An 18,745-nucleotide genomic window follows, 5' to 3' on the forward strand; every position below is an offset into this window, starting at 1 on the left:
GCGCAGAGCTCCAGCTCCAGCTCCCGGCTACCTCGCACCCAACTCTGCCTGCCTGACTGGGCATGTGGTGTTAGGCACATGTCCCCATAGCTTCCCTGCACTACGTGCTGCCCAGAGCAGTGCAGCTAGAGGCAGAGGGAGGCAAGCAGTACCTGAGCAACTGCAGGACAGCCCTGATGGAAAACTGCGCACATTAGCTGAGAAGGATGCAGGCAGAAGCGTGGCATGGGCTGCCCCAGTCAGAAGCAGGCAGGGCTCAGCTCCATATGGAGCACTGCAGAAGCAGCCATGGGCTGGATGGGGTGTGGGGGGAGAGGGAGCAAACTGCACCACCACCACACCACTTGGGGAGTTCTGCTGCAAGCGCCCCCTGCCCCTACCCCCAACTGGCTCCCGGGATCTAGTGTTTAGACAATCCCCTCACACCACCCTACACACCCACATCCAGATATAATATACAGAAGTAAGACTTTATTTTGAGGTATTATGAAATTGCCTCTGTAGAGACTACTCAAAAAAACAAATCAAAATTATTTTTTGAAATAAAATTAAAATAAGTTAAATAGCATGTTTGATTTTTAGTATATGATTTGGTTTTTTTTTATCTATAATTTATTAAAATGCATCTTCTGAAAGATTGTGTATGTGCAGCATTCAACAACTCACCAAATCTCGTTAAATGGCCCACCAGCTGAAAGAATTGCCTGCCCCTAGGTTAGATATTTGTAGGCACTTGAATATGGATTTGGATGCAGGGCCAAGTCTCTCCCAGCCTCTTCAAGCAGAAGGGCATAAAATGGTATCATTTCACTCTCAAATTCCTATACTTTGCCCACATCCTGGAATCAGGGGAGTTCTGGTCACCCTCTCTCAAAAAAGGGCAAACCAGGAGGAGAAGGTACAGAGAACAGCAAAAAAGATTATCAACAGACTGAAACGACTTCCATATGAAGAGAGACTTAAAAGGGTTAGTGGTCTCAGCTTGGAAGAGAGATGACTAAAGGGAACACATAACAGATCTATAAAAGCATGGCTTGTGTGGAAAAAGGTGAATAAGAAACAGTTATTTACTATGTCTCACACTACAAGTACTAAGAGAGTCTTGAGGAAATTATAAGGCAGCAGGTTTAAAGTAAACAAAAGGAAGCAAAGTTTTCTTTGTTCACATATAACATCTAACGGAACTCAGCCAAAAAGATGTGGAAAGGAAACCAAACAGGTTCAAAAAGGAATTAGACAAACACATGGAAGTACACGACGAGCTATTAAATACAAGTCAGAGATGAACCTATCAATATGCCAGTTCTTCTGAGAAGACATATAGCAAAGACTCTGCCCAACTTTCCAAGAAACTATCCATCATTTCCAAAACAAGCTGACACATGAGGAAACTACACTTTAATGGCTTTTTTCAGATAAGAGGTCACTCAGCAGCGTATAACAATGACTGATAATGAATAAATACACTTCTGCGTACAAATTTTACTTCTGCTATGTTAACATTGTAGTTAGGTAATTCCTGGACAGGCTGTACAATGAAAGGTAGAAAAGTGCTCTTCTTAGGGCAAGAGTTGACTTTTTTCCCCTAAATTCTGGCTGTGTTCTAAACTAAGAAAAGTCCCAACATGCTGCTTGGCATGACCTGAGCAAGGCTTATCTATGGAAGCTGTTTCGAGATCTCGGTAAAAAAAAAAAAATCACAGGTTCAGATGGTGGATGATATGCTCCTTCCAAGGCCCATTCCCTTGGAGAGAATTACCATTTCCTTTCCATTACCTACAGCTATCATCTAGTACAGATCACCTGGTCAGAGCGATGAGTAAAAATTTGATTCTCTGCATTCACAAGATGAGGATGTGGAAGACAGGCAATGCAACCCTGCCCTTAAGATGACAGAGTGAGATGTGGAAAAGATAACAGGAATTACTGGGTAAGACCCTTGTGAACTCTGATTCACTGCATGAGTCTGTGCAGGACAGCAAGATTGCCCAATAGAGCTCATTAAGAATTGGGTTTTTGCTTGACACTCCATTTGTTTTCTTTCAATTTATGTTAACATTCTTCAGCAATGAACATGACTTGCCTTCCACCCAGACTTAGGATTTACTTCCCTGGTGCCATATGCTCACTCGTCCTGAAACCATGCATCACTGGGTGTGGTGCGGTGCACTGCAGGTCAGTTCTTCCAATTCAAAACTCTGATCAGCATTTTTCAGAAATATAGGACAGAATTCTCTTTACCCTTAGAGCCAATACTGTCATGATTCTATAAGCCACCCTGAGCAATTTTGTCATGTTAGTATCTCCCAGTTGGAAATACTGAGTTCCTGACTATTACGAAGGTACCTATATTTAGGGCCTTGTTACACGGTAATTTTGGGTGGCTCCTGTGGCTCTTACCACTTGTATTGTCTTCATATTAACACCCGACACTGGATTTAAGCACTCCTTATATGGCTTAAAATTGGACCACTCGAGGGCGGGATAATCCGACCTGTACTACCCAGCTCGTGTTACGCTAAGGTGGAGCCACTCTAGGCTACACTGTAGTGTAAACACTACCGTGCTCCACCCTCGCCCCTGCTGGCCTGGATTCAGCCCACTGTCCCTCCCCACTCTGTCCAGCACCCCAGATCTCCACTCACTGCACCCTCCTGCACCTACTTGTAGCTGCCCACACTGTCTGTCCCAGGGAGCAGGCAGAGAAGGGTTAACCTGTCTGCCTGCTCCTGCTGCTCTCTGGGTGGGCTCAGCTTTGAGAAGAGCAGCAGCCTGGCAGCGGTTGCTGGACAAGCAGGTTAATCCTACCTGCCTACTCCCCTGTGATAGACAGATGAGCAGCAACAAACAGGTGGAGAGGCAGAAGGGAACCCTGAGAAACCCGGGGGCCAGAGGGAAAGCCCAGGATGGGGTGTGTGGGAAGAGATTCTTCTTTTTCATCCTCTAAGCCCTGGCTGGCCTGAACATATGACTGCTCCAAACTTAAGCTAACACTAACACCAGTCAACATTTGTGTGGTTCACAGTGTGTAACAAGGCCTTTACTTTCCACCAGTAACACCGGGGGTGGGAGGGAGAGGAGGAAATCTCACTCAAAGGCAAATGCAGCCCAGGGGCACTACAGGGAAATCAGAAAGATGGAGTCAGACCAGGGTTCAGAAAAGAGAAATGAAGTTTAGAATTTTCTTCAGAAAAGTTCTTGTAGCAAGAAGTTCCAGTTGAGTTTCCCATGCTTGTAGAGGGCAGATCAGACCAGGGGCAGCTCCACAGGGTAGGCCTTTATCTCACTACAAGAGACTGACAAACTCTGGTTCTGTCCCTAAGACACAAACAAGCCAAAATCATCTATCATAATCACTCTTCAGCTGTTACCACAATGCATAATAAGGAACAAGTAATAGCAAAAGTTCTCAATCTGACAATATCCTTTTAATCTTGCTTCTGAAAAATCAAGTTTCCTGCATCTCCCAATTTCTAGCTTCCAAAGAACAGAGGATTAAAACATACACTATGCTCCAGGTTCAGTGGAGTTACTTCAGTGAATGTATTACAGCAGTGGTGCTCCAACTATCTGGTCCCATGAGCTTGATGAGTGGCACTGGGCCAGTCTACAGGCTGGATCCACCACTTCGGAGTCAGCCCATGGGCTGGTCAAGCATCGAGTTGTTCCACAAGTGTGATTGGGTATATTGACCCGACCCAACGCACCAGCCTGACCCTGCAAAATGGCCTTACCCTGTGCACCAGCAGGACCTCATACCAGATGCAGCTGCATGCCAGCCCAACCCTGCAGGCAGCTTGACCTCAATGCGCCAGATGTGGCCACAGAGCAACTCCACACACTGACACAATCTTCACACAGACTAACATTTTTAATATTGACCCAACTACTAATCTGTGTATAAAACCATAACCTTTATGTACCAGGCAAACCGAAAACATGTATGTCAGCAAAAATATATGAAATAGCATTTCTTAAAAAGGAAGAGGAAAAAAACCCACTTACTTCCCAATGTTTTCAGGTAGTGCCTGCAGAGAGATGTCGTTTACAGAAAGACACGTTAGATTCTGTAATTCAGGAAAGCTTTCAGGCAATCTGTGGAGATATTAATTCAAATACATCAAAGACTTCTAGTATAGCAACTATTCTTATTAACTCAGTGAGGTTTTCTATTCTTGTGAAAAAGAGAATGGAGGTGACCATTTTATTTAAAGAGATATATAAATAAAACCAAGGAATACTAAAAGAAGACTAGCACAGGAAATAAAAAAGAAATACCAGAAGTAAGCTAGATAGGGTTAATTTTCTTCTATGTATCAAGGTGAAGAATACATGAATAAACACATGTGAACAAATAAAGGGAGTGAGTATATTTGCTCATATAAATTTTAAAAAAAAAGAAACACAAAAGATTTAATAGTTTTCTAGATATAACAGCAGATATAGTTAGGGAAGGTGTAAAGGAGATTGGAGAACCATATGCTCATGTGAAGTAAAGTCTTTTGTTGTTGTTGTTGTTTATAGCTATTTGTTAAGGACACTTTGAGCATAAATTCTCAACTTGTTGGAACTGGAATAAGCCTTCTACGGTCTCCTATACTGCTAAATCCAAGGGGGTCCTGCCTACATGGGAAGGTCACAGTATAGAAAAAGGGTGCCCTCATGTGGAAGATTAACAAAACCTCCAAAATTATAATCATGTTTTCTCTCCCATTTTATAAATGCAAAAAAGCCAGTATAAGTGAAAAATATTTAAGCAGATATTGATTAAAAATACTCTAGTAGCTTCTATAAAAATAACCCAGATAGATTATTTCATGATATTTACCACATACACACTAAAATTCTTTAAAGAAGTTGCTCACAAGTTGTTCAGCTCAGTCATGTTATTTTAATGTCCAGTTTGTGTTGACTATTTTTTCATTATTTTAAAAACAAACCTGTTACATTTGGTAGCATATAGTTCCTTGCTTAAAAAGAGGAACTGGTTAACACATGACACTCTACCATGACTTTCATAGTTTCTCAAAAACTATCTAGTACACACTCATCTATAACTACACACCTATTAATGGAAATTTTCCTTCCCATTTAAGTGATTACCTGTTCTACTACGGCAAAAAGATTTAGGCCTTCATTCTCCATCTTGCATTACACCAATAACTCTACTGAATTCAGGGATACTCCTGTTAAGGCTGTGATCACAAAATTCAGCATGAAATGCAGCACAGTGCAAGACACTATATAGATCTACTCACTGAAAAAAAAATCCAGCTTTTGATGCATACCCTGGAACTGCTTAAGTCTTGGCCAGAAACAGAAGTCACCAAATGAGGTGGATCAGCTATACCACAATATATCTTGGCATAGCAGATCCACTTCACTGGGCAAAGCACGTCGCTCACTGTCCCATTCATTCACACTGCAGGACAACAGGGACTGTGTTCTCCTGGGGCTTGAGGAGCTCAATCTTGTGCACCCCAGGAATTCCTATACAGGATTGTGCCCCTCAAGCCCCTGGTGTGTGAGCCGATCTTCCCCAATTAAGAGACACATCCCCAGGATTTTCTGGGCACATCTTCTTTAGCAGGGAAAGCCCAGAGTTCCCTACTTACAGAGATGCATAACCCAGGATTTCTTAGGTGTGTTAAGCCAAGCGTTCTCCGCTTAAGCAGGGAACCCTGGGCTTTCCCTCCTTATATATACACATTGGAAAACCCAGGGATGCGTCTCTGTAAGCAGAGAAAGCCAGCCAGATAGGATCCCTTCAGCCCCTGGAGCATCTATCTGCATGGGAAGTCCCAGGGTGTGAAGGATCAGGCCCCTCAAGCCTCTGCAGTACCTATACAAGATGGCAGGTCCTAGCTAGCTGCACTCTCCTGCCACAAAGTAAAGATGTGCTCCACCAAAAAAGCAGCACAACCTATATTACCAGCAGTCTAGGAACACAGCTGACAACCAGGTCAAAGTGGAAGCACGACTTCTAGTTGTCACCATGATCATGAACATATGGCTGCCAGAAGCAGCCACATTTTTTTGCCTGCTCCACTCCCAAAGGCAACGCCTGAGGCAACTGCCCTTATCAACACCCCCCCCCCGACACCAAGTTACACCGATATCTATTGGGGTTGTTGGTTGTAGCCATGTTGGTCTAAGGTCATAGGAAGGCAAGGTTCTTTGGGTAAATGTGGTATCTTTTATTAGACCAATCACCTGTGTTGCAATCATAAAGTTTTATGGCAGCACAAAGGTGAGGAAAGCTACCTAAGTTTCTACACTGACAGCAAGGCAAATTCAGGTTATCTAAGCACTCACTGCTTCATAGCTCAGCAGCATTCAATCCCATTGGGTACCTTTGCAAAGGAGAGTCTCACTCGTTAGGTGATCATATTCACTCTTAGTTCTTGAATGTTACTATATCACTAAGAAATCTTGCATGTCACACTCTGATTTTTATATAATGATACGCTGCATTTAATGCGCCTCAAATAATGGAGATCATAACAAAGATTCAACGCGTCACTGACTCTGAAGCTTATATTTGTTCTTCAGGGCATGCTGAAGAACTCTCTTCATAGGCTTTAACACATGACTGGAAACTTAAAATAATAAACTATCATTTGAAAACATGATGGTTTTTAATTGAAGGTCTGAGTTAAGATGCAGGGTTACTTATGCTATCGAATTTACATTTTTCTCAAAGTTTGTCAGAAAGCCCAGCCTGGAATAAGCCTATTTTTCATGTACATAAAACTTACTCACTTTGAAAACTGAAAGTTCATCAAAAAGTTTGACAGCAAAGGCAACTCACTGGAGGGGTGACAGACACCGAATGAGACGTACGGCATTTCATATCTCCCTATGTTCCCAGCTTTAACATAAAGACAATCCCTTTCTCTGTTGTACAGACTGGCAACTAAGGCACAGTGATGTTGCCATTTTCTATACCTTTGTAATTTATTTTTGAGCTTAAGAAACAGAGGGATTCAACCCAGAAAGGATTCACCCATTATAACCACTATTATATCAACAGAAAAGACAATAGAAAACCAACCCTTTGCTAGAATAATATGAACACATACAAAACCAACCTGAAGGAATGTAATAAGCTAGCACACGCTTGTGGTGTTCATGTTCTAATGCTGCATTAACTGCTTGTATAGTTAACCCAATGTTATTCGGCTGTGAAAGAGGATGTTATTGCCTAATCCAGTGGTGCTCAACCTTTTAGCCCAGGGGGCTGGATGGGTAATGCCCCTGTCCATGCATGAGCCAATCTCCCTAGTGGTCCCAATCCCAGGCCCAGAGCAGGTACATCAGGGCCCCAATCAGCTGGGCAGAGGGGAGTGCGGAGCAGCCTGGCCCCAACCTGACTGTGACAGGGGAAGGGGACTTCATGCAGCCCCGATCTGGTCCTGCTTGGAAGGGGGAGAGGGGATGTGGCCCAGCCCCAACCTGGCCCCATGAAAGGGGGTAGTGTGGCCCTAACTCAGCCCCATAAATGGCAGGGTGCTAGACGTAGCCCCAACCTGGTCCCACAGAAGGGAGAGGGCTTGGCCTGGCTCTGACCCACTGTGAGGCTTGGAGTTTGGGAATTTGGCAGTGGGGGAGGGTAGCCACCACTCCCCCACTAACAAATTTCCCAAACTTTGGGGAGCCCTGGAGGTTGGATACCATGGTTCCACAGGACAAATGTGACCTGTGGGCCACAGGTTGAGCACCCTTGCGTTAGCTCATGTTACAATCCAACTATGTTGCATTAAAGCCTCTGGAAAGCAAACATCCATGATGCACTTAAGTTATCTTACAGTGATCTCTACATCACAGGTGTCAAACTCATCTGGCCCACAAACTAGATGAACAGCACAGGGTGCCCCCCCCACCCACCACTTCTCCTCCCTGCATGTCAGATCCAGCACCCATGTTGCCCATTCCAGCTGATCCTCATATAGTGTCTGGTCCAGCCAGACTGGGGTGGATGCCACATACGGCATGGATCCTGAACCAACTGGAGTGGTTACTATGGGCAGTGCAGTCCTAGACACCTAGAGCAGCACTAGGTCCAGCATTCAATGGACTCACAGAATCTTCCCCCTCATATCTTTGATGTCCCTGGTGTACATGGATGCAAGAGCAGCATATTTAAAAGGGGTTTATCATTTCAGTTCTGGCCTTCCCTGTTTACAAACCTCTAGAGCAGTGATTCTCAACTAAGGTGATGCAAGATCCTTCGAAGGATGTTGTGCAGTATTAGCACTGGTAAGCATGCAAGCACATACACATACTTCACAAAATAATACTCAATAGAGATTTCAAAAACATTCTGACCTGCTGTGGTCCTTCCAAGTTCTTTGCAACAAAAGAATTGCTCTATTATTTTTCCTCGGTCAAAAAAGCAATTGATAGCTAAGAGCAGCTATGGTTAGTAATGGGTATTGAAGACTTTTTGTCTCATTTATTGTTATATATATAGTCGTCCAAAGAAAAAATAAAAATTGCAATTCCTTCACCATCTGGTTCTCTCTGTAAAACACATCAATTTTCTAGCGATAGACACCTTCCCTCTTGTGCTACTGCTTACTTTTGCAATGCTTACATCACTGTTAAAAATCAAACACCCATTAAACTGAAGCAGAGCAACAACAGCAAAGTGGAGTTCTTTCAAACTAGCTAAAACAGGGGCCCCGTCAAACATATGGCCCATTGGCAGGACCCAGCCCAGGAAGCCATATGATCTGGCCCCTGGATTGATGGACCAGCCACAGACCTGGCCCCAGTGCCGCAAGCTACATGCAGTACATGGGCTGGATTCAGCACCACACGTGCGGCAGACAGCCTGTATCCCAGCCTCCTATGCCGCATGCAGCACCAGGTCCAGTCCAAGCACTGCAGGCAATACACACCTTGTGCTCGCACCAGAGGCAGTGTGCACACCTGGGCCAGCTAGTCAAGCACACGGCATGTGGGGCTGGCCCAGCCATGCACACTACCTATGGCATAGGAGGTTGGGATAGGGCACATATTCCACCTGGTGCCCCTCTAAACTCAGAGCCAGTGCTCAGGGGTGGTTAGCAGGCTGTTGCATGAAGTGCAGGCTCCGTGCCACACAAGTGGCCAGGCCAGCCTCACAAGCTGTATGTTGGACTGGCTAGCACTGGAGCCTGCTGTGCATGTGGCCTCCAGGGCCAGCACAGAGCACATGTTGCCTATGGCATGCCTGCAGGCCCCAAAGCTGCATGCAGCACTGGGGTCCAAGGTGTGGGCTGTATGTGACAGCCTGGACTGACCCCCTGTGCTGCCTATAGTGCAAGTTTGACATTCTTGGACTAAAATGACCAATATCCAAAGGACACTTTAAGAGAAATGAACATTATTCTGTGTTTGGTCCTATGCAGAACATGGAAGGAACAGGGCAGACTCTTTCACAGGCCAGGACAGGAAGGAGTAGCTTGATACTGGCAAAGCCATTGCTTTGTGTTGGATTGGCTTTTTGTTGTAACAAGCACAAGGAATGTAGATATTAGTGAAGCAGCAGCAGCAGCAAATGGCACTGCTGCCACCACTACCAGTGTAGCTTGGCTACATGGTAGTGCATAAAGGCATGTTGGATTAGCCCTAACTCAGATGTCAGAGGCTTGTCCCAATGCCATGTCATGACAGCATGCAAGAAGAGCCAATATTTGCATTGGATGAGCTAATCCCAGTTAAAAACAGTGAAACATTTAGAGTTTGCATAAATGCATTGACACTGGTTTCAGACCAGTTGGTTTAGATTGCTAAAATCAACACACAGACAAACCCTGTATATGGAAAGAAATAGGTGAGAGTAGGATATACAATAGCCTTGCTGATTTATGTTGCTGGCTTCTAAGTATATTCATTCTTAAGAACTGACCAAGTTCATTAGTTCCAGGTAGCCTATACCTTTGAGATACCGAAAAGTGGAACATACACATTTAAATTTGAACCCTGAGCACAGCCCTGTAAAATAAACTGATCATATCTGCAAAGAACTCTTGCAAAGAACTTCATAATTTTTTGCTTCAATTAAGAATTGAAGATAAATGAGGTAGATTTAGTATGAAAGCATTGAGCAGAAGGCAGAAGTTACCTGGTCAGTGGATTTCCACTGAAGTCTGCTACCTGTAGTGCTTTACAAAATGAGATGCTTTCTGGAATTTCAGGAATATCTGTAGAAAGAAAAAGCAATAGTGTTAATGACTATACTATAGAAGACAGGTCTGAAATCACTGAAGTAGTCTGAAACTGGTCACCTTAATCAAAGAATATCTTGAATATTCTGTGACATTTCCCAATAAAAGGCTATTTTTAGAGTCACTAGTATTTTCAGGTTGAATGTATGGCATTAATATTTAGAAAGGCAGCTCTAAACTGACTCCAGTTCAGCCAGTTTAGTAACTGCTTCTCTCCCATGCTCCTCAAAGCAGATGGAATACTCTTTTGTCGTGGGACAAAAGCCTGTCAGTTGGCACATTTTTCTTCAGGGTCTGTTCAGCAGAAGCCAAAATTCAGCTACCTTTAGGCAAGTTCCAGATGAAGAAGTTTAACTGGTCTTTTGGTAATCTGGAACAAAAAGCTAACAAAATGCATGCACACGTGGGAACATCATCGTATCTCCTAACATGTAAAAATATGGTAGTATTGAGTTACTCAGCGATTCAAACAGTAAAGTAAAAAGTAAAATACTTTCAAGTCTGATTTAAATCTTGATATTCAGATAGACAAACCCCAAAATAGATTTAGAAATACTGCTCACTTTATGCACATTTCCAGTTAAATGAAATACTCTCAAAACAAAGCTCCCCAAGGTTTCATGCTTCCGTGCTATTTTGATACACAACCAACACTGTGAGCCTTGGGTACTTGCAATAACCTCCAGCAAAAATATGAGAACATCAGATGGACAAACTTCTAAAGGATTAATTAGACTTCAGAGCTTTTGATTTTTAAAAGGAACACAATTTATATTCAATACTATATAGATATACACAGGAGAACGGCATGTCCAAATTGTAACAGCAATTAAGACCTCATATATACGCTTTCCCCTTTCAAGTGTACATTTCTTTTTGAAAAAGAACTTCCCCTTTATTTATACTGATTGAGAGAAATTATATGGGAACCGCAGTTTCAGAACGTTTACTGGCTGCCCATGTACCTCAATCTTTCATTCTGCCTAATAAATGCACCTCAGGAGTAGCTGTCATTGCTACATCCAAACAGGACTAGATTCAGTCCATTTAAATCAGATGCCAAACCTTCAAGAAGGGTAATGAAATGTAAAGATTTGGACAAAAAAAGTCCACAACAGCAGTAAGATAATTAGTTATGTCTGTTGGTTTATATTTACCATGTTTTAGAAGTGCTTACGAACAGCAGCTGATACCTACTCAATGGACCTGAATCAATAGTGTTTCATAGTGTGAATGTAGCTCAGAGGAACAGTAGCCTGTATCTGATTATAAAAGCAATAGGCATACACAGCTTCTGTAGTCCTATTAGTTCAATAAACCAAGGGCAGACAGAGCTTCTGTCTGCCTAGCACTCATTTGCCTATCAAGTTAAAATAGGTTTTGTAACAGGTACAGATATTCCAAATATTTCTTCAGTCTGGGTAAAAAGAATGGTTTATTATCCCAGAATACCTCTACTTCACAATCTAGCCAGGATGAAACCTGTTATTCATGTGTCTCTTTTAGGTAGAATTAGTGTTTCTGAATAGCAGCATTCATGGGAGCATACACTAGGTGATGGCGGTGGGAAGTCCACATGACCCGAGGGATTCAGTCTCCACTTGTTGGAATTCAGTCTCTGCTTGTTGGGATTCAGTGTCCGCTTGTCACTCAGGTTCACAGCCATGGGGTGCTTCTGGATCCTCTGCTGTACCTAGATCTCCAATTGGTGGTGGTGGCTAGAAGTACTTTTCACCAGCTTTGTCTGGTGACAAGGTTGCAACCCTTTTTTTCAGATTTGGATATGGCTACCAACATCCAGGACTCTGTAACCTTGAGGCTAGTCTACTTCAGTGTACTCTGTGTGGGAATGGCCTCTATGATTAGCTGTCAGTTGCACCTGATGCGGAACGTGGTAGTCTGCATTGATAGGGGCAGGGCATTAAGAGCATATAACTCCAGTACTCTGCACTAGCTCCCAATAGCTTTCCAGGTATAATTCAAGGTACTTTCAAGGTACTGGTTTTGATGTATAAAGCCCTAAATACCTACAAGGCTACCATCTCCTTTATGCCATCGTGATCACTAAGGTCAGCCAAGAGCAACCATCTTCAAGAGTCTGCACTGCCTTCCAAAAGTTTTCCATGCAAAATGCAAGGTGCTGGTTTTGACCTAAAGCCCGCAAAACAGCCTGGGTTCTATATCTAAGGAACTACCTTCTACTTTATGCCCCATCATAATATTTCTGTGTTTCCCATGGAAAAACAGAGAAAACCATGGATTTCCTATTTTTATCAGAAGAAAATTTAGAAGACAAACACGCAGATTTCCCCCTTTTGCAAAGAGCTCTACAGGCTGGCTGAGTTCCAGCCTACAAGAGCTGTTTGCAAAAGGGGTAGGGAAACCCCCAACCTTTCCCAGAGGGGAAGGGAGAGGGGGAAGGATGGGGCCCCACACTTGCACTTACTGGAGGCTGCTTCAGGCTCACTGTTCTTGTTGGAGGTAAGTGGGGTTTGGGTGTTGTGGGGCAAAGCTAGGGGCTGAGGGAGCAGGGAAGTTTGCAGGCAGCCGGGCACTCTGGCCAGGAGGGGGTTTGCAGCCTTCCTGCTCCTGGCCGGAGTGCTCGGCCAGCTGCAAACCCCCGCCCCTCCCAGACAACCAGGAAGTGCCCAAGCTGGCTTGGGGCTCAGGAGCGGGGAAGTGGCCAGGTAGAGGGTAGGGTTTGCAGCCTCCCCTGCTCCCTCCACCCCCAGCCAGCTTGGGCACTCCCTCTGGCCGGGACCGGTGGTTGCAGCTGGCTGAGCACTCCAGCTGGGAGCCGGGAGGCTGCAAACCCCCTCCCGGCCAGAGTGCCTGGCCAGCTGAAAACCTCCCCACTCCCTGAGCCCCCAGCCAGCTTGGGCACTCTCTGGCTGGGGAACGGGGTTTGCAGCCAGCCAGACACTCCGGCATGGATACTGCAACCCCCCCCATCCCCCAGCTGGAGTGCCTGGCCAGCTGCAAACCCTGGTTTGCAAACACTGTGCTCCTCGCTCTGCTGCCCTCCCCCAGAGGCTCCAGAGCACAGGATGTACAACTGGCATGGGAGGACACAATGGTGCCATGCACGAAAGCTGCCTGCCATACTTCCTGTGTGTGCACAGGGGCTGTGCACGCTTGTGCCCCTCACTGCAACCCCTGCCTGCAGAGGAAGCGTGGCCAGGGCAGCATGAACCTCAGTGGCAGGCAGCTTTTGGGCACAGCCCCCATGTGCTGCTGCACCGGGTTGCACAGGTTACACACAAGCCCTCAACACACACCTCCACTTCCCTACCCACCACACAGATCTGTGGGGCGCAGGTCCTGCCGGCCCCCCCAGAGTGCATGCTGCCACTGCCCGAGCCTGCTGCAGGCAGCAGCAGGGGGGAGCCAGCTCATGCTCCTTCTGTAGCAGCCGCTGCCTTCCACTGGAGCAGGGAGCTGTGGACCTGGGTCCCTGCTCCCATAGCCCTGGCAGCTGGGGCCCCTTCAATAGGGCCTGGGGACAGGAGCTACGCAGAAAGTGAGGGACACCAGCAGGGCTGTGGGGGGCATTTAATTTTAACCTGGAACCTGAGATTTACAATGCATTAGCTTTCTTCTCTGGGATAAAAAGAAGCCACTGGAAGTAAAATCTTTCCCTGAATTCTGGCAACAGTTCTTCTATAACTTGTAGGTGACAAAACAATAAAAGTGCATGCACCCATAAAAGACTATACCTGGTTAAATGCAGTAAGATGGTTTCCAAAGACTGGTTTTGGGGTCCCATGAAATTGCCAGTGCATTATAGGACCAGGATACACTGCCAACAATGAAGATACCCCATGACCATTGTTTTACCTGAGGTTGTTTCTTAGGATGAAGAGTTAGACTGCCTGGTGTGATCAGACAAGAGTCCTTCAACAGATCTAGGTGTAATGGCAATATGGGCTACAGCGTAAGCTCAGCTGTAGATGCCTAAGAGCAAGGTGCCTCAGCCTCATAAAAAGAGTAATGAGAACTATCTGCATGTCTACTATAGTTGCATGCCTTCAAAAAGCTTTAGTCACAGCTGGTATCTAATGCTTGAAACCATGACACTATACATAGCTATGCAGCACCATGGCTTGGCTATGGCATCAGAACCATCACAACAAACCGTGCCAACTTTTTTTGTTACCAATTGGCTATACCCCATTCTTAGGTGAGAGTTTTGATAGAAAGCATGTTATTTTGCATTCCAGAGTCACATTCAGTCAGAAGGTTTGGTTATTTGTCACTTGTACTTAGAGAAGCAAAAGAGTATGGTTTCCTCTTGAACAGGTCAAGCTTCTTTGGGTCCTTTGTATTAGCAGTGCTTGTTTGACATGGTTTAGTGTAAACTGCTGAAATGGTAAAGGAGTCCAGGTTGAGAAGGCTATGGAAGTTGTTGAATACTACATCTAGAAGTATTCAACAATAAGGTGCTCCTCAGCACCAGAGGAGGTCTTCAAGTACTACTCCAATAGTGAACAAAAATCACCAGCATACTAAGCATTTATCTGGTCTAGTGGCCTCTGCAAAACAGGAGGAGTCATATAGTCATAGAGAAGAAGGGCCACAAGGGACCTCCAGGGATCATCTAGTGCAACCCCCTGCCTGAAATAGGATCAGCCCTATTCCAACCATCCCATACAAACCATAATTGAAACTCTATATAAGACTACCCTCAACCCTGACGCAACATAGACCTAACATCCGAACCTGTCACAGGTAAGGCAGGAGAACCACAGAAGCCAATGTCCCACTTCTATAGAAAGTCAATATCCACTCAAGAGAGAGCAGATAGAGAGTAGAGCACCACTCCTCCCCCGCCCTGCCCCACCCTCTCCGCCACTACAAAGGAAGACAACCCCCCGCAGTTAATACCCAATATGACCATGGGGTAAAATTCCTTCCTGACCCCAAATATGGTGAGTGGAGGGGCAAGCCCTCCAGCCAAGAACCCAGCCATAGCTGTAGCCAACACACAATGCCTCTGAGCAGGGGCAATGTGTACTCAGGGTACATGCACATGGGTGTACAAGCAGCCCAAGCATGGCAGTGCACCCCCTACAAAAAGGCGCTGCCGGCGGGGCGTCTGCGGGAGATCCCCCACTTACTAATCGCTGCGCTCCCACCACTCATGCCACCGCCATGCCCTTCCAGCCGCCAGAGGCACACGTTGTTTATGCCTCTGAGGAGACTTAAAAACGCCCTGACATTTATAGCAGGAAAAAAAAAAAGGAGGGAGAGAGGTGGCAGAAAAAAAACCCGACAAAGCCCAGAAGCGTGGGAAATATGATCATCCCCCAACCACCGGCTGTCCACCCTCTTTTTGAACACCTCCAGTGATGGACAACTCACAACTTTCCTAAGCAGCCTATTCCACTGTCTCACTATTCTCAGCGTGAAGAAGTTTTGCTCTGGATATCCAAACTAAATTTACTTTGCTGCAACTTCAAGCCCACTGATCTGCGTCTTCCTCTCTGCAGCAAGACAGAACAGGTGCTTTTCCTCTTCTTTATGGTAGCTCTTCAAGTATTTAAAAGACTGCTATCATGTCTCCTCTTAAGTGCCTTTTCCACAAGCTAAACATGCCTAGCTCCTTCAGCCTCTCCTCATGTGACTTGCTCTCCAAGCTCACTTTTGCATTCTCTCTAACTTTTCCCTATCCTTTTTAAAATGTGGAACCCAGAATTGCACAGTGCTCCAGATGAGGCCTAACCAGCGCTGAGTAGAGAGGCACCATTACCTATCACATCTTGCACCAAAAACTTTTATTGATGCAACCCAAAACTGTATTTGCCCTTTGTGCAGCTGTTCAGCTGCATCACACCACAGACTTGCATTAAGTTTGTGGTGTACCAAGACTCCCAAGTCTTTTTCCATAAAGTTGCCAGTGCCACCCAGCCAGGTGTCCCTATTTTGTATTTTTTATTATTATTATTATTCCCGAGTCATAAAACAAATGCACCTTGCATTTGTCTACATTTGACTTCATCCTGTTAGCTCTAGCCCAACTTTCTAATCTGTCATGATCTTTCTGAATTGCACTCGCATCCTCCAACATGTTCACAATCCCTAATAATTTTGTGAGGAGGCATCCACTGTGTCCATCTTTCAAACAGCATTAATACATTGCAGAAATTTAGGAGCTTAAGTTTTCTCTATTTAGAAACCTTAACAAAATGGCCTGATTTTCAGAAGTAGGAAGGTCTAAAAATTCCTACCACATTCATTCTATGGGGTAAAACTGCTGAACAACAGGGATTCATTACTCGCTATCAGAACTGAGATACTTGGGCTAGAAAAATGGATAAAAAATACTATTTCATTTAGGAGATCTATCTAGTTGTGTTAGATAAAACTATTACGGACCCTGCTTAAAAAGTGAGTTTGTACAAGTAATATATTCTTCTGATACCTTTTCAGTACTAAGCAGAAGCATCCAGCTGCCCATGTTGCTTCAGAATGAATTACCCTGTGCCTTTCTTCCCAACTCTTCTGTGTGGGGCAAAGGCAAAGGAAGAGACAAGTTATATATTAATTTTATGATAACATGAAAAGTAACTAGTAAAAGTTGGTAAAAGATCAGAGTTAAGGTTGCCTTTTTAATTAAAAACAACTTCAGGAAAGGATCAAATGAACTGCAATATTTAGCCCACAAGTTCATTTTAAAGTAGATCTTTTCAATATTTTTGCACTCCTTTTACTTAAAGTATTAAAGAATAGGTATGAAATACAGGCCAAAATGAAATGTTGTTCCCCACCCTGCCTCAGACCAGGGCCTGGGCTAGATGAACTGTGGAGGTCTCTATCAGCCCTACTTCTTCATGATTTTAATGATCCTACATGTCAAGAATTATCCTGGAGTGTTATTTTAGTAGAGGAAAGAATGGAAACAATGGCATACCCACTGTTATAAATAAAGAAGTCCTCCTGTAACTCTTGGATTTCAATGGATTGTGCAGCTTCTTTCATTATCATTTACTACTTGGTTTCATTGTGGACTCTAAGTAGTATATCTGGGCCAATACTAAAAGGCAGCCAAGTAGGAGAGTTTCCTCACTACTGCTAGAAAACACACACAAATCTGACAAAGATCCAGGATTTTTCTAATACTGCACAATGATGATCTACATTTACACATGCTGTCCCAGATGTTCTGGTATACAGGCTTGTGCAAGCACTGCTAAATAATAAAGCAAGCCTAAGCTCTATGACGTATGACAATACAACTGTGCTGACAGCTAGTGAAAGTTATGCCAGCACAAGTGGATAAAAATAAAGCTTGGCAGTCATGCATGTTAAGAGGATATACCTTTTCCAGGCAAGGTTGCTCTTTGGATATTTATTGTCTTAGTTTAAGTAGGAATTGTGCTTGTAGCCAATAATCTAGCAAGTCTGCCCTACTTAACATACAAATGATTTATGTGAAAGGTTTGAAACCCGGAGGAATTATCTGTCTTGTCCAATTCAAGGACTGCTTGCTTCAGAAAACCTCCACGTAGTTTTCACGTTTGGTTTAGCACTATTCAGTTTTTTTCTTGTGAATATTTTATCACTAAGCTCCTTCAATTTTTCCAAGTATGTATTTAACTTAGAGTGAAAGCAAACTTATTCTGGAAGCTAATCAAAATTAAGATTCTCAGTTGTAAACAGAATGAAATGTATTATGTAGAGCTTGTACTTCACGTCTCCAAAGCACTTAGTGACAAATTAATGACTTCATTTGCCTACCCAGCAGCTGCATTTTGAGAGTCTGTGAAGTATTCCACAATAATTTTTAATACCTAACTTGTTTTACAGATGGTAGTTGTTGGTGAAGGTGCTGGCTGTTGCATTCCAGACAGTTATATGAGAGACTCCTATTTTGGGTAATCACAGATTTCCAGCCTAAGGGCCACATTACTTCAGCATACAAATGCACTTACCTACTGAACTGAATTAATTTATTCCTGATTAGAAACTGACCCAATCCATCATCTTTCTCTGCGAAGGTGGATGGAAGAAGGACAGAGAAGAAAATAATTTGAAAGGCACTGCTCTCATCCATCTAGCACAATATTTTGTTTAGCTTATTTGACCTAATTGGCAGCAAGATTTATCCTACCCCTTCTGGAGAGCTCCAGAAGGTGCTCCAACCCTGGCCCATGGACAAAATCCAACCTGAAGCAAAGTGTCATTCACCCCCTAGTGCTGCCCTCAGGTCCAGAAATTTGGCAGCAGGGGAGAGGTGGCACCACCCCCCACTGCCAAATTTCCAGACCAATGGGGTGCTCTTGGCCCTGTTTAGTGCATCAGGTACCCACTCCTAGCATGCAGGGCCAGGCAAGGATAGCATCAGCCCCAGGGCCCAAACTCAGTGTGGGGTGCTAGGAGTAGTAGTACCCCTGGGGCCTGATCCCAGCACAGAAACAGGAAGTAGCAGTGCTGGGCCCCCAGGGCCCAGTCCTAGCAGGAGGGGATGGTACCCAACTTGGGGCTCCAATCTGGTCCGTGGACTGACCCAACAACACTCACCTGGCCCACAG

General features: G+C 44.5%; 1 protein-coding gene across 1 annotated transcript in view; it reads right to left on the reverse strand.

Annotated features, from left to right (window-relative positions):
- The window catches only part of LRRC1 (leucine rich repeat containing 1), a 144,647-nt gene that overhangs the window by 66,614 nt on the left and 59,288 nt on the right, over window positions 1-18,745 (reverse strand). The window contains exons 3-4 of the mRNA XM_019520563.1: window positions 10,112-10,190; window positions 4,006-4,095 (exon numbers count right to left, since the gene is read on the reverse strand). Coding sequence (XP_019376108.1) covers window positions 4,006-4,095; window positions 10,112-10,190 — 169 coding nt within the window. The remainder of the gene's footprint in view (window positions 1-4,005; window positions 4,096-10,111; window positions 10,191-18,745) is intronic.

Source organism: Gavialis gangeticus, unplaced genomic scaffold, assembly GCF_001723915.1.
Source record: "Gavialis gangeticus isolate Ggan-Ray unplaced genomic scaffold, GavGan_comp1, whole genome shotgun sequence".
In the NCBI taxonomy this organism is placed as follows: domain Eukaryota; kingdom Metazoa; phylum Chordata; order Crocodylia; family Gavialidae; genus Gavialis; species Gavialis gangeticus.